The 22,962-nt window shown below is 45.4% G+C and overlaps 1 protein-coding gene across 1 annotated transcript in view; it reads right to left on the reverse strand.

Moving 5' to 3' along the window:
* Positions 1 to 3,063: 3,063 nt before the first annotated feature.
* Positions 3,064 to 22,962, reverse strand: part of EDC3 (enhancer of mRNA decapping 3) — a 229,130-nt gene continuing 209,231 nt past the window's right edge. The window contains exon 7 of the mRNA XM_085643788.1: positions 3,064 to 4,310. Within this exon, the coding sequence (XP_085499914.1) occupies positions 3,976 to 4,310 (335 nt within the window). The 3' untranslated portion in view covers positions 3,064 to 3,975. The remainder of the gene's footprint in view (positions 4,311 to 22,962) is intronic.

Below are 22,962 nucleotides of genomic sequence, written 5' to 3' on the forward strand. Positions count from 1 at the left end.
AAGATGCTCCTGCTTGCCCAAGTGGTGCGAGTCCTGGACCCAGGAGACTGGATGGCAGCATTGAACCTGCAGGACACATCTTACCATATCCATACATCTAATGTAAGTGACAGGCACCGTGCTCAAGCAAATGTGATACATATGCGTGAATCAATCAATTTCTGTCGCACAGCATATAGAAAATTAATATTTTGGACGGACCCCGATTAGGTGTCGACCACGTTTCAACTGCTTGGAATTGAAGGATCATCTTCATGACTCTAAGTGATGTAAGCCTTAAAATACAATTTATGTTTTCTAATACGCTTACACAGTAAATCGTGTACTGAATTATGTTGCACCCTGTGATAAAAACCTAGTCTTATTTGACTTTAGGATAGCGAATCGATTTGGGATGGTGAAAGGAATAAGCCACATTCCTGTTGGAGGGTTTGCAGCAAACTCCTGGACCTTGTTCACAAACCACAGCCCCGAGGCCACCACCACGTCCCGGACTGGTAGGCTCTTTCAATGTCTTATTATCACACCTTAAATACCAGCCAGTGGTCACTTACTCATTACTGTCTCTCTTTATTCTCCAGATGTGTCAGCATCTTCTTGTCTTGAAATGTTACCGCAGTTAACTAGTGACAATGAGACTAATGTTGCTATTATGGGGTGCAAAATAATTCTGTACTCTGTTTAATGTGTCAACATTCTAGCTAAATTGTCTCATTTCGAATTTTTAAGTTTATATTTACATTTCCCCCCCCATTTTTTGCCTGTTTTTTCACTTAGTTCTGTTTTGGGCTTCCATCAGTTAGAGTCTTGATGAAGATCCCACAATTCTAGAATATCAAAACACTGTTGATACATAATACGGACCCATCCAAAATACTATTTGACAATATATGGGCCGTGTATTTTCTATATACCAAGATACAGATATTGATTCACACATATGGATAACATCTGCTTGAGCACCAAGCACGTCTTTTTCACCTCACTCACACTATTTGTATAAATGTTTTTTTATTAATGTTTGAGTCATTATTAAAATACGGCTTGCTTATACAATAGTTTCGAGTATTGCTGTCGCCACAGGGACCACTTTGTATTGCTAGATCATAGTGTATTACTATGTATTACAAAGTACTAGACACCCCATGTCCCTTAGGAATATAGGGTCTCTCTTTTGTGCTATATAACCGACTGAAAGAAGGTACAAACCTAGTCCCAGTGACCCTGCTTTGCTTCCAATGAGCCTGTCAGCAGCCTTACAGGTGATCCAAGGCAAACCACTATATCTGTAAGTACATAAGCTATCAAACTGCTAACAAAGATTGTATTGTAATTGCATTTATATAGCTCTTACTACCCCAGATGAGGCATCAATGCGCTTTTTCGGCAAGTAGCACGCTACTCCAGAACCTATAAAGGATTTGTGTTGAATCAGTATATTGAAATATGAAAGTAATTTGAGTGGTGGATATGTTAGTCAGTTATTTGGATTCAGAAGGATAGCGGAGGGATAGAAGAGGGAAAATATTTGCATTTATATAGCGCTTGTTACCCCTGATGGGGAGTTTAAGCGCTGTTTTGGCAAGTAGCATGGCACACTGAAACAGGCTAAGAACATGCTTGAGGCACTGTATAAAATCCCCTGTTCATTTCCAGGGCAATACTTACATAGCTGGTCATACTTGTAGCAGAAAACAAATGGGGAAGCTGGCTCTCGTGACACTGTGATTGATTTTCAAAACAGCACCTGTTTATACTAGTCGCAACCCCTTCCTTTTTAGCTCACTAATTACCCACGTGACAGAAATCAAGAGGGCTATAAGCCTCTTTTGGAAATTAAGACGGAACACAGCGGAGTCCATCAGTTTTTCAGCACACAGGGCAGTGAACTACTTCGGAAATCAAAGCCAATGGGTTCCTCAGAAATCGGGATAGAGAAAAAAGGGTCCAAACACAGATCTGGACAGAAAACATCAGTGTACCTTGGATATTAGGACAGAGAGCCAATAGTCATTCAGAAATGGTAATAGAGTAGATGTACTCAGGAATATTAACTCCGCTGTCCCTATTTATGATATTGGCTGGATTGCCTGTAAAACCATTAATGCAGATACAAGGTTGCTATGAACTGCCCTGAAAGAGTACAAAGCGGAATCCGTAGAGAGTGCATGAGATTAAAACCATTAATGCAGCTACAAGATTGCTATGAACTGTCCTGAAAGAGTACAAAGCGGAATTCATAGAGAGTGAATGAGGAGGACTTGTGAATAGAAAGATTTTTTCTAAAGCCCGCAGATTAAACTATCTAGCACAGTGGTAACGCATTATGGATAGCCTAGCCAATGTCTGGTCAGCTGGACAGAAGAAATGGCCAAGAGAAAAGTGAGTAGGAGACACAAATGAGTAAAAGAGTGTGTGAGGAACATCTGCAAAAAATAAAAAGTCATTTGTAAACTGGCAGGTGGGAGACAAGGTAAGAAAAGAGTAAGGATTATATAGGTGGAACGTAGGAAGTGGTTGGGTGAGGTGTGGAAATGGGTGTGTCTCTTCAGCATTACAGAATCTGAGGCAGTAGCATGTTTAGCACAACCAAATTACATATTAGTAAAATTGTAACTGAATGAGCTACTCTTCAACCGAATGGTAATTCTTTTGTCTTCTGCATGCCATGTACTGTGCCGCTGCACTTTTGGACAAACATTTGCAATTTACTCCTCCCCTCATCTGAATATATCACTCTCAATAGACAACTCTACCCTGTCATCCTACTGTCTCCCTTCCCACCCCTTTCACCCTTTAGTGTAACTACCCCATTTCCTTCTATTACATACAAGGGAGTGTGAAGGGAGAATGCTCAAAATATTTAAAAATCAAAGTTCTAAGTAGAAATAAAGACATTCAACATACTGAAAGAAAGTTAAACCTGAAAGTGATATTAAGTCTAAAGTGTATCGTGTTTATAGCAAAGGGTGTTGGCAGAGTATGTCATGAAACCTTTCAATGTAAACAAACAGCGCTGTAGTACAAGCAAGGGCAGATTATAAATATAGTAAACAATCACTCTTGTAACATATTTCGTTCTTTATAAGTAAAATAATGTTTTCCCATTGCCACAGTTGAACATTTTACCCTGGACATTCCCTTGCACAGCAGTACCTCTACCAGAAACAAGGACTCAGTCCACCTAGGACTGTACAAACATGGGGTTTCATAGAACAAACAGAACAGAAATGTTAACTGACTTGTAATCCAAATCTTCACATGATACTTTGGGAGGTCTGTCTGACTTCTGAACAACTGGGATTAGAACGCACTCATCTGTACCCTGATAATTAAAACTGTCCAAAAAAAATGGCAATAAATGTGAAATACAACATAGGTTTCTGCACTCATGGTCAGTCATCAATCCCAAAAGACCTGTCATCTTGTACTTATCGATAAGTCTGAGGCACCAAAAGTCTACAAGGCTCATTTGTGTTTATGAGGCGAATAACAAACTCCCTTGTGTTAACGAAATGAAGAAAATTGCTCCCCACAATTTTCAAAACTGAACACTCATTCCACATCTTGCTTTGGTAGCTATCCCATACAGCTGTAGAAAGTAGCTGTAACGTTTGACTTACACAAAAACAAAACAATATCCCTGCCCCCCCATCATATCTGGAGAGCTTGCAGTGCTCGCTTCTCGACCTTGCAAGAGCCGCACCATTTAACACTGTCCACAGTCAGCTGTTCTTTCACAGCATGGCACAACACTGGGGGAATAAAGAAAAAGAATGACCCACAAGTGAAGCATCCCTTTGCGATGTAGACCTAGTCCATGAAGGTGCTGCAAGGGCCTTTGCTCGAAATGAAATAGCTTTATAGTGACATGCTTTAAGGCCTCTGAGTTCACAGCATATACTCGGGTGAATTTGCAGTAGGGTTTTCCCAGCCCTTTTGGTCACATCCACCCATCAACAACCGCTCTTGTTTCTATGTTGAGTGCAGTGGGATAACAAATTTGCAGCCGAAGGGTGAGTGATAGTTTATCCCCACTTCCTGAAAAACCTTCTGGGGTATTCCAATGTCACAGAGGTAAATACGCCCTGCTCGTTCACCCAGAGGAAGTGGCAGCCCCAAGGCAAGAGACCACTTGGCATCTATTCCCTGTTCTAGCTCGTTTACGGGTGGGTCGATGCTGAGCACGGGTGCCCGGATACGGCTGGCCCACTCCACCGCTGCCTTGTACCAGGGCTGATCATGCAGGAAGGCGTTCTCGTGGCAGTCCAGGCAGTTGATCACCAAGTCCACTGGAAAATCGGGCAAATCTGAAAAACAAATTAATAGTGGTGTTAAAGAGCATGATGGAAACAGATCCTGCAACGTTTACCGCTAGAAAGCTCTAACATTTTTCATCTCATGAAAGACATTTGGGAGTTGACCGATGCAATAACAAGCCAGCCCTTACAGGCAGGATCTACCTTCACTAAGGCAATTGCTTGATGACACTAACTGAATTCTGGTGTACATTGCTGCACTAGGTCTACCTGACTAGTTAGGACAACAACAATTTAACAAAAACCTGCATCTATAGAGATACTGCAGATGTGAGGCTATCTTCTAGTTTATCAGTGCAAGCAATACAGATGTTATCAAATATATCCACACTTAGTCCTTAGAAAATGTTGCCACAGATAAGACGTCAACTGACTAAAACACTGTTCTATCAACGAGAGAAAAAACAATGGTTGTTTGAAGTAGAGAGAGACCTATAGGCTGTCGCAGATAATTACAAAGGCATTTGGGCCCTTACGTTTTCAATAAATCCACAAAAAACATCCGGGTGGGTATGGTATTGTACTCTGCTAGGATTTCATGTATGGGTAGAGTTATTAAATAAGGTAATCCATCTTGTCTGAGAGTAGGAACTCAATTACTTCTTCTCTGGGGTTGAATGAGATCTCCACCAGCACCCCGAATCACTCTACCGAGTCTCCCAGAGACCTCCTTGTGCTCTCTGAACACACCGCTCGCCCTGTATCTTCCAGTTCTGTAGTGCCAAATTGTAATTTCAAGGCAGTAGACATAGGGGCGGGAAAGCAATAGCATGTCCAGTGCCACTCAGATTGCATAAACGCAATTAAGGTTCACAGAACACTGGCCCTGCCAACCGCAATACCCAGTCATGTAATTCATTACATGGTGTATGCAAAATGTTCCTATGCATAAATAAACGAACCATATTCAATAAAGGAGCAAAAATGAGACGGAAAGAAAATGTACAGTCTAATGCAGTTACACTCGTCTTTAAGGTGGTCTGTGATATTGGGAGTATATGTGGAGATACGATTAGGCATGGGTTAAACTGAACCACAATAAGCTTTAATTGAAGCTAGCTTGAGATGAACATAACTGTACTCTATTATGTATAAAAAAAACAACTGGACTGGCAAATATTTCATGATGCTTGGTTGATTCAGTGTCCTAAAACCATAGCCTAGGCTGAACTCCGTTCTGTAATCTGGAAGTTTAATTTATTTGTTAATAAATATGTGCATGTATCATTCTAATGGGCTTCTGAAATTACACCAAAGAATCAAAACGGATAACGTAATTCACTTATTTACTGGACTAAATAAATGATGTATAGTGGAATTCATGCTTGATGGTCCATGTAAGGTAATATTGGATATTGTTTGAAGTGCTTGTATAGCTTTATCTTTGTACTTTTCAAATGGAAAGTTCTTGCCTTGGACAAAGTAAACATTTTGGGGAGCGATTGCTGAATGTAAACTAATATTTAATAATGACAGGGCAGGCCATAGTTATAATTTATTCAGCTCCACAAGGAGGATTCACCTTCAGCAAAGACCAGGATCCCGAAGATTTGTCTGCAAACGTGCGCGTTTCTTGTACTGTTAGTACGGATGGCTTACGAATGGCAAGTAAATTTGAGAATCAACTCTGGGCTGCAATAGGTGGTTCTTGGTCTCTGTATGTAATACTCATATATAGCAGCTATCATCTTCACATAATTTTAAGGGTGTCCACCTATTTTTGCCTTCTTTATTCTATTTAAACATGGCAAAGCAGTCTTGATACATAAATGTTTGTGTCAAGAAGGGAGATATGTTTATGTTAATCGTCTCACGGCAGATTTCTCTACATCTTTTTGGAGGCCGACCGGCTCAGTCAGAATGATCTCAGAACGTACAGTTTGCACTTTTTTGAAAACAGATATCCAATTAAATCAATTTCACATAATATTTTAATGTTTGATGTGTATTCACAGGAATTTTAACTGGTAAATTTCTTTCAATCCGCTTTTTTCTTGCGCTTTTATTCTATGCAAACAGTCTTTTATTCAGACAGAAATGTTACTAACTGGAAGTCGATGGAAATTATGTAGTATTTCCTCCAATGCTTTGGGCATATTTTTGGCTTTAAGTATCTTTCTGTATCAACACGTGCTGAATTCCAGCTCATGCATTCTAGTCACGACAAGCATCCCCTGCTTCTATTTCAGTGCTAAAAATCTGGAGGATAAAAGTGCAGTATGAAGTGATGAAACCAGTCACATGCGAGTACGTAGTCAAGTTTTCTTGCAATAAAATATGCATAATAACTTGTCTTAACTTGGTAAATTTGACAAATAACTCAATAACCATACAGGCGGTTCAGAGTAATCGAAAAGACAAGGGGGGGGAGGGGGGTTGGGGGATTGGTAAGCACTATTAGAGTGCCTTTTAAACACTAGCAAACTCAGCTTGTCAAGATCTTTCTCTGAGCTGTCCCCAACAGTCTCTGCCCATTGATTCAGAGGTCTTGTTTTTGTACCTACAACATGTGTCCTGGTGAAGAATACACAAAGTTATTTATGAAATATTATCATGTTGTATAAGTTGCTTGTCTTTGTTATTGCTCTTTGTGGTTTATGCTCAACTGCAGATTCTGGACCTTGTGAATCGCTCAAGAAACCAGGCTGTATCCGGAAACTCTTGCAATAGCTCCTACAGGTTGTGTCATCGACTTCCATTGCATATCAGGAATCAGGAGTCGCATAATGGTGCCAGCCCTGTGTGCTGACAAGAGTTACTCAGTATAAATTCTGTACTCAAGAAGGAGGAGCACCTTTAACATAACTGATCATTCATTGTCAATGTGCGATCCCCAACTTGTGACCTCATCAGTAGCCAAAAGTCCAGGCCACTAAATAGGGAGGTGGGTGGGCAGTGAGCAATCTTAAGTTAGAGTATCCACCAGAAAGAACGTTACCAAAGGCAAGTAACCTATTCTTTAGTTGGGTGCATCCACATTTAAACACAGATGCCTCACCGTCTGAACTGATACAAAGGCAATGCCCGCCACCAGGGAGCTGGCTTCCTAATAGTGGGCTTTACACCATGTTAACCTGCAGGACGAACTGAGCAAAATGATCTTCTCTGCAGACGTAAATTGATGCAGTAGTGCCTGGACAAAATATGGATAGATGCTCATGTGGATCCCAGCAGATGGTCAAAATAGGAAAACACTGAGCTAAAGTAGTAGTTTGGCCCGTTCACTGGCTGAATGGGCACAAAGGATCCCTGGAGGATTCTTTTAAGCTGTGGCATAATGCAATTTGATGCAGAGGTGTTGCAAAGTCATCCTGTGCCCTGGGCACTACCAATTTGTTGCTGGCTGGTACAGGTGGTAACTGACTGACTGTCCCTGTGCTCTACCTAACGAGGCCAAGGGCCGGTGCTATGCTGAAAACACACGTAGAATACATTGAGAACACCTAAGTGTAAGGAAGTTCAATTTCACATCGATCCTGTAACAAAGGAAATATTCTAATTGATACGGCATGAGTGAACTATTACTGCAATATGCCGTATAATTCCATTAAAGATTGTTAAAAAAAAAAAAAAAGGAGCACAATAAAAATCCAACACCAATTTATAAAATGACACCTAAATGAAAAAAATCCAATGTAGGGAATCAGAGATTATTTTTTAAATATGAAACACTTTCTAATTTTCTAATGTTTTGAAACAAATAGTGCCACTTCTGGACATTTGGTCGCCTCTGACCGGGACAAAGTCAAAGTTTGAGGCCAACCGTGATGGAGCCCTGGTCGGATACGCTAAGTGCGAGGCGCCCGTCAAGATTCACACTTCGAAACTTTTCTGGAGGATATCTCACCAGATGTCTTGTAGCCTCCTCTAGCAGGCCGGATTCGGTGAGGGTTTACCGGATTGCCTTTCTGTGAGAGTCTGGTCACCCTCTGGAGCTTTTTCACTGAAGTTCAGCAAACTTTCCCAAACGTCTGGAACTTCTTCCTGAAGTTTCTCTTGAGGGTCCAAAGTGTCCTAAACACAATCCACGGGTCTAGAATCTCCAAGATGGTCCTTGAAAGGTTGGGGCCACAATTCCCACAAGGCACCTTGACAACACCCTTAAAAGTCTACTGGATACACTGAGGCAGGGGACTCTTGGTGGAGTTGATGCAGGTGAGCTCTGTTAATCTGTAGCTTGCAGGGAGTCCACTCTTTATTCCTCTTGAAACAAGGTACAAACAAAGGGCTGTATTTCAGATACTGCAGCAGGCGCAGTCAGTCAGAATGCAGTGCCCGATGGTGCAAATCAAGTTTCTAGCTTGGCAATCCTTCTTAGTTTCAAGCAGCAGAGCTGAGATGCACTGCCCCTCTCGTGCTTATTCAGTGTTCTCTGGGTTCACACAGGAGGGTACTCCTGTCCAATGAGGTGCAGGACAAGACCCCTGAGCATGACCATTTCATACAGAGTGTGGCACAGTGGTCTCCCACAAAGCACTTTCTCCAAAATTAAATATGGCTTAAGTGTCAGCAGAGAGGCAAGAGCTGGCTAAACCAACCTAGAGGATAGCTCATTTCCATATACTCCCTCCCCCTGGCATCTACACATTCTTTCCTTAAGCCTACTGGGTTCAAAGAGTAGGGGTTTAAATGAAACTGGCTTTTCCTGCCTGTCTCCTTCATTTGAAGATAGTTGTTTATGACCCTTCCCCCTTTCTCTGGCATTCCAATGAAGCAGAACCCACTCCTCCCAGAATGACTCCTTCACCCCAGGGGCTACTTATCACCTCATCAAAGCAGCCTGGATAATCCACTTAACTCTGACCAATCAGGGCAGATCAATACAGGCTGAACTTTGGCTTACAGACAAGAAAGTCTTATAACTTCTTGCCTGTACATTTTACAATAAATTCAACAATAGTATATTGTTGGATTTATCAAAACCATTCTAGTGAGTCCTTGAAATATATTTTTGGAGTTTTCCTGACGGGACTTTTTAATTAATAACTTGCTGCTATGTTAACCTATGTGGCTGGGGATGTGCCATGGAAAAAATGGACTGGGCAATTTCTCCAACACCAGGGTTTATAAAAACATCTTTTATCGGACCCTGTCTATATCTACAGGACCTCCACCCTTGGAATACCTAGGGGAGACTTTAGGGGTTCTGAATATTTGAAAATATTGCAGAACCTCACTCCACAGTGCTCCTAACACAAAAGTCGATTTTGGGAGGCACTTTACTAAACTGTGGGAAGTGAAATGTGCAATTTCACTAAACCGAAGGCATATAAACCCCATTTTATAAGGGTCCGCCTTATAAATACTCCCCCCACTGGGACACCTAGGGGTACCTAATATGCCAGAATATAGCAGTTTATTACTTTTTAAGTGCCCCACACAATAGTCGAGTTTGGGCACAATGTACATGTTGAAATCAGTCCTGCAACACAGCGGGGTTTTAAAACCAGGGCTTAGTTTGTGCCGGTGCTTTCCGGTACTTAGCACCAGCACTTATTCATCAGGGCTGGGTCTACAGTATCTGCATCTGCCAGAATGCCATATTACATGCAAAGTAAATATAATTACGTCACTGACTCACCGCAGACATTGCTGTTCTTCTCCGGAGTCCCCGGTTGAAGAGCGTTGTGGCTGCGAGAGCCAAATGTGCACAAACGCCTGCACACACATACATAATCCTCCAGACAAACACATATATGTGCACAAACACGTGCACAAACACACACTTAGCTCACACAAAGACATGACCATTATTTCAACATCGTTCACAAGAGCATGCACACGCTCGCAAACAGAGGCACCTGGGAATGCCTTAGACATGTAGCTACACCCACATTCTAAATATTTCACCCCATGCATGCGCACATTTTTCAAAATAATTTGCGCACTTTCGCCGAGCAATAGCTAGACACAGCAAAGGTGAACACACACACTGCTATGTATGCCACGTACACACACACACACCCTCCCAAGTAAATCTCATGTGCGTGCTTACATAAACGAACATTGCAGTGGCAGCACATATACACACGTGTTCAAAGTATTAAACGCCTTTATAGAGACAGTAAAAAATAAATATTGCTTTCATTAATGCATCCAACTGAGGCACATCTCTCACGTCCTAACCCAGGTGGTCCAGTTTGCTTTTGTACCACACCTATAATTTTCCTTCCACAGGCACTTCTGATATAGGCATATATATAATTAAAGGCTGATAGCTCAGAGATTAACCGCATCTGAAACCGAGAACTATGCATGTCAGCCAGGGTCTAATTCGAAGACAACCAACTCAGCTTCTCATCCTTTCAAACTCGATAAAATCTGTACCATTGAGTTGTATGACAATGTGATGAAGTATTTGAAGTGTGCACTGATACGCGTTATATACTTCTAATCAGTGCTTAATTTGAACTGGTGGTTTCCAGTGCTCGGCTCCACCACTTAATTGTCAGCATAATCTCCAACTCTAGTGACAGTCTACCACATGGTAGAGCTGTCTGAGATGTGCACAACAACTGTTTTTATTAAGTCAAATGGCACTGAACATGAAGTCAGCCTCTCACGCCATTATTATAGCCTTGTGGGGCCTGAAATAATCTGAAACGTCACACTTGTAGGAGTGCGAAGGTTAGGTGTTATGTTGTTACTGTCATTGGCAGTGCTGGCAGGGGCAATGTGTGGTGCTGGCTGCAGTGGCTTTTCGGGAAGCGCCCCGGCACTTAATTTTTTTTTTACAAATTAAGCACTGACCTAAGGACTCAGCAGAGCCCCAATGTAAGTGTAGAAAGGGCAGCTGGCCTCTAAACTGCCATGTCCTCATATACTAGGGACTTGAAGGTAGTTTTGATTCCCCCTGCCACATTATGTACTAGGGCCTTATAGGGAACGTCATGCTAATCAGAGGCGTACCCAAACCCATAGTGTACTATAAACTTAACTCCCCACTTCCCACCCAACCTTCTGTGTCTCAGTGCCCTACATCTGTGCTCTTGTCTGTGGATCGGCAACCATCAGAAAGTTGCAGTACCATGCAACCATTCATCCCAGTTCTCATTCCGGGGCCTGCTGTGCATCTCCACTCTCTTCTCGCTTCCCCTCTTGTGAGTCTCTCCAGTCTATGATTATCGCAGACCATGCTCGTACATCCCCTTCCAGCCTATCATCTTTCCTGATATGTTTGAACCGCATCAGTTCGGCGGTTGCCCATTCTTTCATATCGCGCATCCACTTGCTTATGGGTGGGGAGAGTAGGCTAAGCCGCGAGATTGCTATACTTCTCTTTGCCATCACCAACCCCAGTAGCACAAACCTCCTACTCATTTCTTTCTTCTTCGGGGTGGGAATTAGGGGCAGTAAGACTGAACATATCGTTCTAGGGATGGACCGTCCTGTTGCCCTGTATATAGACTCCAACACCCCCTCCCAGAAAGGGTGCAAACTCCTACATTCCCATAGTATGTGCCCAAAGTACGCTGTTGCTTCCCCACACCTGAGACAGGCAACTGAGCGTTCTGGGTAAATTTTGCTTAGCCTATGGGGATGGGGGGGTGGGGGGGGAAGGGGGGGGGATTAGATATACTTGGTGCACTATGTTGTATTTAAAGCGCACGTTGGAGCAGACTTCACGGACACCTTCATGTATCCTTGCCCACTCTTGTATTGCTATGGGTTCTTCCGTGACCTCTACCCATCTTGTCTTGACTGGGAGGGCCGTGACTGGAAAATCGTCTCGGAGAGACCTATAAATATGGGAGATTAAGCGTCGCCCCCATCATTGAGATTATGGTGGTGAGGACAGATGTAAAAGGGGGGCTCCTTTTGGAAGGAATTTCATAACTCCCGGGCCACTGCCGTAATCTTGCCATACTGTGAAAACTGTCCCATACCCAGGTCAATTGTAGTTGCTGCCTCCTCTCGGGTCATAAATGTACCATTGTTGTATAGATTCCCCATCGTAAGGCCAGACCTCTGCAGAGAGTCTTCCCATCTAGGTTTAGGAGTGAAATCGGCCGATCTGAGCCAGGCTGCAAAGGGTTCCGATCTGGCTTTAAGATCATAGATACCAGCGCTTCCTGCATGGAGCCTAGCATATATCGACGTTCCCGTGCTTCGTTAAAAACCTCCAGTCGTTGGTCAGCTATGATTGGTGCAAACCGCTGAAAAAATTCAGCGGGGAGACCATTACTATCCAGACATTTAGTAGTCTTAAGATATCTGATAGCGGATAATACCTCCTCTTTAGTTTTAGGTGCTGCTAGGGCCTCCGCCTTCTCTGGATGTATCTGGGTAAACTCAATATGGTTGAGATAATCTTTTATCATTTCTAGGGATGTAGTTGTGTTGGTTTGACAGGTAGTGGCTATGTGGTGAGCTAAAGTATCTACAATTGCATCTGGGTACAGACCATCTCTCTGTTTCTATCCTGTATTTGCAGGATAGGGTAGGAGCGGACTTCGCTTTCATCAATCTCGCTAAGAGTGCCCCGGCTTTAGCCCCTTCCATATGTAGTCCCCAACGATATATTATGTATTTATGTTTTTCCAGCCTACCCCCAAGAAGCATAAGCTCTTCCCGCACACCCCCCCCCAACCCCCCCCCCCCCCCCCCCCCCCCATCTTCCAAGCCTGCGGCTCTCTATGCAGGGCAGCGTCCAGGCTACCCAGTCTCTGTTCCTGTGTGCGACTGTCCTGTTCCAGCTGGTGTCAAACTACATAGGTAGTCTTAATGGTTACCCCACGGATCACCACCTTCATTGCCTCCCATTCAGTTGCTCTGGTGGCTGCGGTCCTCCAGTTTTCGTTGAAGTAATGAGGGAGTGCTTCCGTGAGGGTGGCCTCATATGCGGGATCAAACAGTGCCTCTCCACGCAGGGGCCATAGTGGTATCCCCAGTCACCCTCCTCCTCTTTTGAGACTCTGTATTAGCAGTAAATGATCTGACCGATACCTAGGTAAGTAGGAGATTCCATCCACCCCTTGGGCCAATCCCGAAGAGATACAGAAGTAATCTAAATGACTGAACGTATTTGTTGCAGGGGTGTGGGAGGAGAATACCTTCTTCGAAGGGTTACGCGTTCCCATATGTCTTTGAGTTGCAGGCCAGTCAGGATATCTATCCTAGCCCTGGTTGTTCACAGTTTAGTATTCTCTCTGGGCGGGTCCCTGTCCAGCTGTGCATCTAAGACAATTAAAGTCTCCTAACCAGATCACCACGGCTCCCAGAAATGGGGCAGCTACGTCCATCAGAGTTGTGAAAAAGTCAGGGCTATCCGTATTGGGGGCGTACACATTAATGAAACATATCTCTCGCCCCTCCCATATAATATCACATAGCGTCCCTCTGGATCCGTCACATGTTGTTTGTGCTGGAAGGGTACCCCGGAGTGCTACCCATATAAGTGTTCCCCAGGCGAACCAATAGGAAGTGGCGTACATCTGGCCTCACCAACTCTTCCGAACGCATGGGACCGCATCTACCCATACATGCATTTCTTGCAATTGTCACTTTGTAGCCTTTCAAATATTCCAACACCCTTCTTCTTTTCTGGTAATTCGCCATGCCCCGTACATTCATGCATTAGACACTTTAGATTCAACGTAAACATGCAACCTCCTTTAAACATATCACAAACCACCCCCTCTCCTCAAGTCCTCCCCTCCTTCCAGGCATTCCTGTGAGTCACATCCCCCCTTTGTGATGCAGGATATCTGCTTTCTGGTAAGCCCTACTCCACCCACAGCCGCCAACAAGGGGTGGTAGCCCCCCGGTACGGCTTACCTATCCGTCCTACATCTCAACTTAACATATATGCATGCTAGATCTATGACTGGTACAAATCATTGATGACTCTCAGCTTTACATTACTTCTCCTACCCTTCCCCTGTGTGTGGTGTGCTCATCATTTGTGTCTTGCTGTGTACAACTATTCAGCTGCTTCCTCTAGACCCCTTGAGTCCAGTCCAGTGTCCTGAGTTGCAGTCTCTGATTCTTGTATAGTCTCAAGGTCTTAGGCCTGTAGCGTACCATCGAGGTGAACTCGAATCCTGACGGAACTCCCTCGCCGAGACCTTGATTTCTGTCTTGGGCCCCTATGTCGTTCCTGGGCATTTTCCCCCATCGCCGATGATCTAGATGATCCTGTGGGCAGGACCAGGCAGGCCCACAGGGATCGCACTGAAATTTAGCCAGTCGCTCACCTCAACAGCTGTTTGGAAAAACAGAGTACGGCCATCTTTTTACACTCGTAGCTTTGCAGGGAACACCAGGCTATACTTCATGCTGAGATCATGGATGTGCCTCTTGACGTTTAAGAAGGTCTTCCTCCGCTCCTGGACCTGCGGTGTATAATCAGGATATATTGATATGGGATGACCTTCAAATAGCATCGGTCCTTTAGTGTGTGTGGCTTGCAGGATCGCATTGCTATCCCTATAGTTAAAGAGCAGAGCAATGATGACTCTTGGCGGCGCTCCGGGCCTTAGAGGGGTGGCCCACGATCTGTGTGTCCTCTCAATGCTAAAGAACTTGGACAGATGCTTGGGGGCTAGGTCCTTTAGGAAGTGGAGCGTCGTAAATAGATGTATGATGTTCACAAAACGTCCTATTAATGTCTGCTTGTTTAGTGAGCAGTTCATGGTGGTCATTATATACGGCCAGAATAGGTTCGGGGGAGGGCTGTGGTCTAATCAACTTGGCCAACAGTGTACCAGACCTGTCCGAATCAGCGGGAGTACGCAAAGTGTACGCATTTAAATCTATCACCCTCAAGTGCTCCAATAACTCAGCATATCTGATCCTGGCTTCTTTGATATACGGCACTTTTCCAGCACCAGACTGAGCAGCTATTTCTAACGCTTGTAATGCACTTTCTTGGTCTGTAAGATCTCATATGGCTGCTCGCCGAATCCCCACTAACGTCACCATAGAGACCCCTCTGAGTATTACCTTGAACGCTTCCCATTCAATTATCCTAGAGGATACCGTACCTTCGTTATCTGTAAAATAAGTGGTAATAGTGGTAGCTAAAGTATCTCTATAGATGGGGTCTTCCAGCTGTAACGGCTAAAAGCGCCAAGTGGGGATTGGCGCAGGAATGCGACCCCAATGAACTACCAACAGCAGGGGATTATGATCGGAGATGGTTTTGCCTAACTACGTGGTACTTGCTAACATAGAGAACAGGTCCTGCGGACCAAAGGAAATGATCTAAGCGTGTATGCAAGGAGTGTGAGTAGGAATAAAATGAATATTCACGCATACCAACATGTTGCATCCTCCAGACATCCAACAGTTCCCATCCTTTCGTCCAATCAACCAAGTTGGTCGCTTGTATAGCGAGAGCTAGGTTGGACAAAGGGGGGTGTGACCTATCAAGACCAATATCCAACACAGCATTAAAATCCCCCCAAATATCCATGGGTAATGTGCCCAGTCCGATAGGGCTCGGGAAAGGAAAGTGTCTTGATCAATATTGGGTGCATAAATCGATCCCAAGACCACTCGGGTACCATCCAATGTGCTCTGCAAAGGAACATATCGACCCCTGGTCATCAATCCTACAATCGGTCAATGAAAAAGGAACACCCGCTCGCAGCCAAATCGCTGCTCCACGGGAGAAGGCAGAATAAACCATAACATACAATTGTCCCCTCCAACATCTATGCACCTTAGCAAGCTCAGAAGCAGTCAAGTGTGTTTCTTGGAGACACACTATCTGTGCTCGAGGACAGTGTAATTGGGCAATCATCCGATGCCGCTTTTATACAGACCCCATCCCACGTATATTCCAGGAGATGACAGTATATGATTCTGTTACAGACATAACATCCAATCATGTTACTCAACACCTCCCTCCCCACCCCCCTGCCGCCAGGAGCATCAGGAAACAAATCAGTAGCAAAAACATAAAAAACAACCATTCCAATACAGGGTCCAACAATTAAAACTTCGAATCGCCCAAACAGTGTGCAAACAAAGTACACAATACACTGAATACTAGAAAGGCTTCACACCAGTGGGGTGGGCCGCCTAACGTAAATATGTAAAGTAACTCCGAACAGGTCGGGCCAGGGACTACATCATCAAAGCTTACCCAAGAGCTTCCTATGAAGCTACCTAGTGTGTGAGCATAATGCAACAAATAAAACATAGCAGGTAATAGAGAGGTAAGCGCTTCTAATCAGGTACAAACAAGTATCAGGAGAACTATATGAAATACCTCTCTGCACATCACAGGGCATAACACAGTTACACTACTTATTCAGCCAGTGGATTGTTGCTGCGCTTTGTGGACACAGAGGGAAATAACACCATACTGCCCTCCGAGTCCAAATCCGAGGATACCTCCACCGATGGGCTGGTGCGCGAGATGTCCGCAACGCCGAGGCTGAGCGAAGTGCTGCACGTCTGCTCTCCAGCGCTGATCGCTGCGAAGGAGTAGTAGGTACGTTACTCTGTGTGGTAAGTCCTTACCGTCTTCAGCGCGGAAGGCGCTGCGGCTTTGGTTGCAACTGTGTAGGGTGTATAACACGAGCAGTGTCCGGGTAATTCTTATCCAGCCATTCCCAAGCGCTTTCGGGGGTCTCAAAAAAGGAAGCACGCTGGTTGTGAATAATTTTGAGCTTGGCAGGGAACAAAAGAGCAAATGTCAATCCTGCAGCGCGGGCTCGGGCCTTAACTTCCATGAACGAGGCACGTAGGCGTTGGACTGTTAACGTATAATCTGGAAAAATTGAGATTTTAGTGTCGTCAAAGAGGATAGGGCGAGACTCTCGTGTTGTTTGTAAGATATGATCTTGGTCCCTGTAGTTGAGGATTCTAGCTAGCAGCGGTATGGGATTAGCACCAGGGAGAGGTTTACGCATAGGTACTCTGTGGGCCCGTTCCACTGTGAAGTGTGCCGACAAGCCCGTGGGAGCCACCCTGGTCCGCAACCAATCTTCAATGAAGGTCGTGGGGCGTTGACCCTCCGCCCCCACCGGGAGTCCAAAAATACGGAGGTTTGTTGCGCCGGGCCCTCCCTTCCGCATCAGTCCGGGCCTGTAAAGACTCAACCTGTTGTTGTAGGAGACGGATGTGCCCATCATGTTCCTTCACCTGGGGCTGCAGCATCACAACTGAATCGTCAATGTCTTTCACCTTATCAGCCAGTTTTTTATGCTCATCTTTTAACAAATTAAATTCAGTAAAAATAGTGCCGATTTGTTGCGCTATAGAGGCACGAGAATCACAGATCTCTTGAAGTATCACATCTAATTTGTCAACGGGGGGGAAGGAGGTCTCAGAAGGTGGGGAGCCAGTGCACTCCGACCTCGGCAGCATTTTCGTCCTGTTTCTGCCCATGACCAGTCCCGGCCACCCCTCCTATAAGCACCAGGAGGTCCGAGTCCGTGGTGCCCAGTATACTCTGGGTCCTAGAACGTGTGAAATGAGCCCACAGTCAGGCCTACACAGGATTTCAGTAAGGGAGAGCGCGGGCACTCCACAGCATCCGCAGAGGGTCCAAGAGCAGTTCACAGTAACCGCACAAGAGGCCATGCGAGATCAAGGAGGCAGGCAAGTAACACGGGCTCACAAAACTGATGTCTCACATAAGCCAAGCATTCACTGCCTTTAGCTCAGGGTCTGTGCCACTTCCAATGCGGCGGGGCGAGTTGGCCGGGGAAGACAAGGCCCTCTCCAATCCGCTAACAACCCCTGCGCGGCAAAATCTGGGCTCCACAATACCGCGTCTGGTCGGGGAGGGAGAGGGAAGTAAAAACTGAGTCAGTGGTCCACGCAGCAACTTATTATGGGGGTCATCCATGGGAAGGCATATACCCGGTGCTGCCAGCACACCCCCACTTAGCCCTAGTGGTTGGTCCAATGGCGGAGGAGGGTCGGGGAGGCACCAACCACGCAGCAAGGAGGATCCCAGGGGCCAGAGCGGCCCTCCAACACCGGCAAGGTCTGATGATTCGCCCTGTCTCTGCCTCCAAGGTAGTCAAGCCCAGCCTCGACGAGGGAAGAGGATCAGCAGCGGGAGGGGGCTAGAGCTCCAAGCCGGTCCCCCAGGTCAAATCGCACAGCGCCGGCGATCCTCCGGCCAGACCTTTCATCAGCCATAAAAAAAAAGTACAAAACATTCCTCACAGAGTGTCCTGCTCACCAATTGCTACTGCTAGGGACCACTCGGCTCCGCTACAGCCCACCGATACTCCGGCCCAAAGCCGGGGCCTCTCGTATGCAGAGGCCCCGCCGTCAGACTTCAGGCATCCGGGCAGGCTGCACAGCTACTCGCTGCTCCAAAGGCCACTCCCATGCCGCAGGTCCGTCACGATGCAGGAAATCCCAGCGGGCCGCACTCTGCGCGCGCGACCTCCCAATTCCTCTGGATCACAGCATGGAGGTCCCAGCACAGCTCGCCGTGACACACCAGATGACATATAGCGGTAGCAGAAGGGGAAGTGCAGGATAATCGACGGATTTGGACCCTCCTAGCCCGGAGCTCGTCGCCGCTTATGTGACCTCCATCTTGGGCTGCAAGCCACGCCCCATCATTTTTAAATGCTTTATATACCGGTCTCTGAAGTTAAGCCTGCTTGCTCGCAGCCAAGCTACCGAGGGTTGAGCATGGGACCTATTCTGAGACTTAGACTGTGTTAGTAGTCTTTTTGCCTGCTGATGAGTCGCCCGTATTCATTTCTGCAAATGGGAAGCAATTTTTCATGTACACAATAAAACTCGGGTGAAGCATGTGTCTTGCCTAAAGTACTTTACGGGTCAGGTTTGTGAAAAGCGTCCTCTGGCATTGAAATGCGGAGCTGTGGTGTACTTGCCACTGGAATGCAGTGGGTCGATATACTTTCGAAATGTTGTGTCAGCTGAAGTTAAAAATTGTTCTGCTGCAGGAATTGAGAGAGATGGAGGAAGGGAGAAACTGGGGTAGTAAAGAGAGTGGGCAGAAAGAAAGGTGAGGAGAGAAAGGCAAGAGGAAAGAGGCAGAAGAGGGAGGGGGAAGAGATGAGGAGGTGGTGAAAGTAAACAGGCAATAAAAAAAGCAGAGAGAAGGCGGACATGTGACCCTAAAAAGATCAGATGTAAAAACTTTAAGAGTAGTTACACCCTGGTGACTCAACTGATTAAGTTACCATACACACCTGGTTACTTGCTTTGATTCAGGATCGAATGGGGCTCCGCTATAACTAAACAAGCAAAGCTTACGCATGGTCTGTCCCATTAGATTAGGCCATTCACTGATCTGAGAAATGTAGGACTCAATACTTAATTACCATGACTGCAAACACAAATAGTGGCACATAATGTAGGACACTCAAACACAGGCAAATATAGATTAGTAGAGGCTACATGGGTAGGAACAAATCCCTAGCAGATGGCCACTGCGTGGATGACTAGAAGTACCTGTGCTGTACAACAGCAAGGTAGACAGTGGCTGCAAAGGCTCACTGGGACATCAGGTGACCAGAGGAAGGACAGGGAATCTTAGTGGAATTGTTAACACAGAAGGTGCAATGAGGTGGTGGAAGTTTACAAGTAAAAACTGTAAACATCTGGATGGCATGCGTTTGATGGTCTCCCGCTGGTGTCAATAACATGCGTCACATTCATGGTTGTGCATCTTGTATTACGCTAGTTTGCTGGCACATGTCCAGTTCAATCAAACCAATTATTATACTTTAAGCTGTAATTTACATGACATAGACAATATCCTACTGGCAGAACACCGCAATTTAATCAGAATACACACTTGTTTCTGTTTAAACCACTCTCTTCCCATTACTTAAGGAAAAATCAGCGACCATAACTGGGTAATGGGAGAATGTGACATGTGTCACAAATAGCTATCGGATAAAGTTTTCTATCAACAACTGCTATTTACTTTATTCTTAAAAATTTAACCCTGACAGTATTTCTTTGTGTGAAAGAGTGTAGGCTGGCCTGAATTATGGTATAAATTCTTGGCTTAATGTGGCTTCAATTCATCCTGCACATTTTGTTCACCAGCTCTTTGGCAGTGTAGGTGGAGAAACAGAGCAGTCAGTGTAAATATCACAAGGACACTTGCAAAAAAATCAATAAATAAATACATTAAAAAAAACATTGCATGTAGTTATGATCCCTTGACTCAGTGGTGTCAAGTCTGTCTTGGCACTCACTGTGTTCCTTCCAGAAAGGCAATATCATCCCTCTCACGTCATTACGGACACACTTTCCTGTCCTTGAATTGTGTTTGTATTATGCATTCTGGGAGTTGTAGTCTTGTTTTTATTCCACTTAATTAGACAAACACACCAGAAAGCAATGACGCGTAGGTTCAAGACTGGAGATTCTGTCAGAAATGATCTGGAGAAAGGTGGTCATACTACTGAGCGACTTCATGGAGCCCAGGGAGGGGAGCTGCTATTTTCAGCCATTGTTGTGAGTTATGGTTTGCGCACACGCAGAGTGGAAGCTACAAGGACATGCGTGGACACATGGTTGTGGATCCCACAGAGATAAGCACATCAGGCAGCCGTGTGGTTCTCTGCAGCATTCCTAAAGGGGGCGGGGGTCGTGCTCGCACCCAGGCCTGCACTACACAGCAGTAGCTTTAAAATAGTTCCATTTTATTAAATGCCCGAGAGTAGGTCTTGAGCGGTTTTTATGGATGCAATTTAATCCAAAATAGTGCAAAAAAAAACAAACAAACACTTACTCATTCCCCTTTGGCCTACCCCTTATCTGCTACCCCCCTCCCTCTGCTCCCACCTGCATTAATTATAAAACTTTCTTCTGCTCAACGCTCTGTTGATGTGCGGCGAGGCAAACATTTTAAACCTTTTGCAGAACCCGCAAACTACAATACATCCCGAACGCCGCCGCAAGACTGATCCTCAACCTGCCAAGACACTGCCACATCTCCCAGCTCCTGCACACACTACACTGGTTTCCCATCGAGGCAAGAATCACTTTCAAGATGCTCACCCACGCACACAAGGCCCTTCATGACATCGGACCAGCATACATGAACAGCCGAATCAATTTCCACGCAACCAAAAGGACCCAACGATCAGCCCAGCTCTCCTACGCCATAGTCTCACACACCAGAAAAACCAGAGCACGAGGCCGATCCTTCTTCCTAGCTGTCAAAGCCTGGAACGCCCTTCCGCTCCACCTAGACAGACAACTTCTCCTCCCATCTTCGCAAAACACCTCAAGCCCTGGCTCTTCGGCAAACACCCCCCCACCCCCTGATTGACCGGAACCTATACCCCCCCCCCCCCCTCCCAGCGCCTTGAGACCCTCACAGGTGAGTAGCGCGCTCTACAAACGCCTGATTGATTAAGCGATTGATTGATCTACAGCTCCATTCCACAGCATCAAGACGTCACTGCTCGGCTTCTACAGGAAGCAAAAGTATTCAGGGACAGTTTAACAATAACCATGCTTTATCTATGACAGCGAGTGCTTCCTGCTCTGGGGTGTTCAAGGATCGCTGAACAACATGGAGAGTGCAGGAAAGAGAGAGAGTGTGGACTGTCTATTTTCTTCATAAATGTAAAATGAAGAACCTAAGGGGCTCTTACTCCTCCTGCCCTTTTTGTTTTTATTTTGTAAAGACGAAAAAGAAAATGCAAAATTATTTAAAATAAAAGTTTTAAAAAACGCACATCGAAGAGGTAATGGGTTAGAAAGTTGTGTGTGGGCCACAGTGCAATTATTAAGCTACATCCTGTTGTCTTCGCAAACGCCTCACCTTTAATACATTTAGATGCTCCAATTAGCTCGATCAATGCAGCCATGCTGCAGGGGAGCCGTCCTGTATCAGTGGTGACAAATGCAAAATCAACAATTGATGGACAGAATAGAACAATGTCATACATTCACCCCAGTACAGAGATCTGGGCCTAAATCCATCGTTTATTTGCTCACCATGCCATTCCAGTTTGAACCCAGTCATATGCAAATCAGTCTTGATCCTGTGCCTCATGGAAACAGTCCAGCCCGAACTGCCAAGCCAGGTCCTCCCTGGACTGGAAACAAGCATCCTGGAACCGGTTTCGGGGTTTCACCCCTCTTCAGCCAGGATAACTTGATTCCAGTGGCATGGAAAGCACGGGACCCACGTCTGAGCATACCCGTCCCACTCGGGGTGACTGTGGTCGGGGCCTCGGGACAATCTCCTTGCCCCCCCTTGGTGGGAAATCACAATAACACTAAAAGCGGTTTACTCTTCTTTTTTTTATTACTCGTGGTATGTTAACTTCAGATAGGGCAAGAGGTGTTCTAGAACGTGAACAGAGGGAACAACTGGTTTGTCGCTTTTAAGGTCCACAACTGAGGGCTTCTTTGGTTCTCCTGGTCCCAGGTTCCTTCTCACAGTCAGGCAAGCGTTGATCCAGAAAACAAAAACAAAGAAAAGAGGGCTCAGGGTACTGTTTTCTCTCACAGGCCTAAAATATAGGGGGAAGGGAAAAAACATGCACCGTCACCAGAGCCGAATGTATGTGGCGTGTCTAGTGCTCAGGAAACAATAGTGTTCTCTCACTAGTGCCCCTTTAGGTGTGCCCACAGCCCCTTAACCAGCCCAGAGCATGCACCCGACACTTACCTGCTCCCACGACCCTCCTAGGACGTGGTGATGGGAGACCCAGCCTCCTCGCCG

This window comes from Triturus cristatus, chromosome 3_1 (genome assembly GCF_964204655.1).
Source record: "Triturus cristatus chromosome 3_1, aTriCri1.1, whole genome shotgun sequence".
Classification (NCBI taxonomy): Eukaryota; Metazoa; Chordata; class Amphibia; order Caudata; family Salamandridae; genus Triturus; species Triturus cristatus.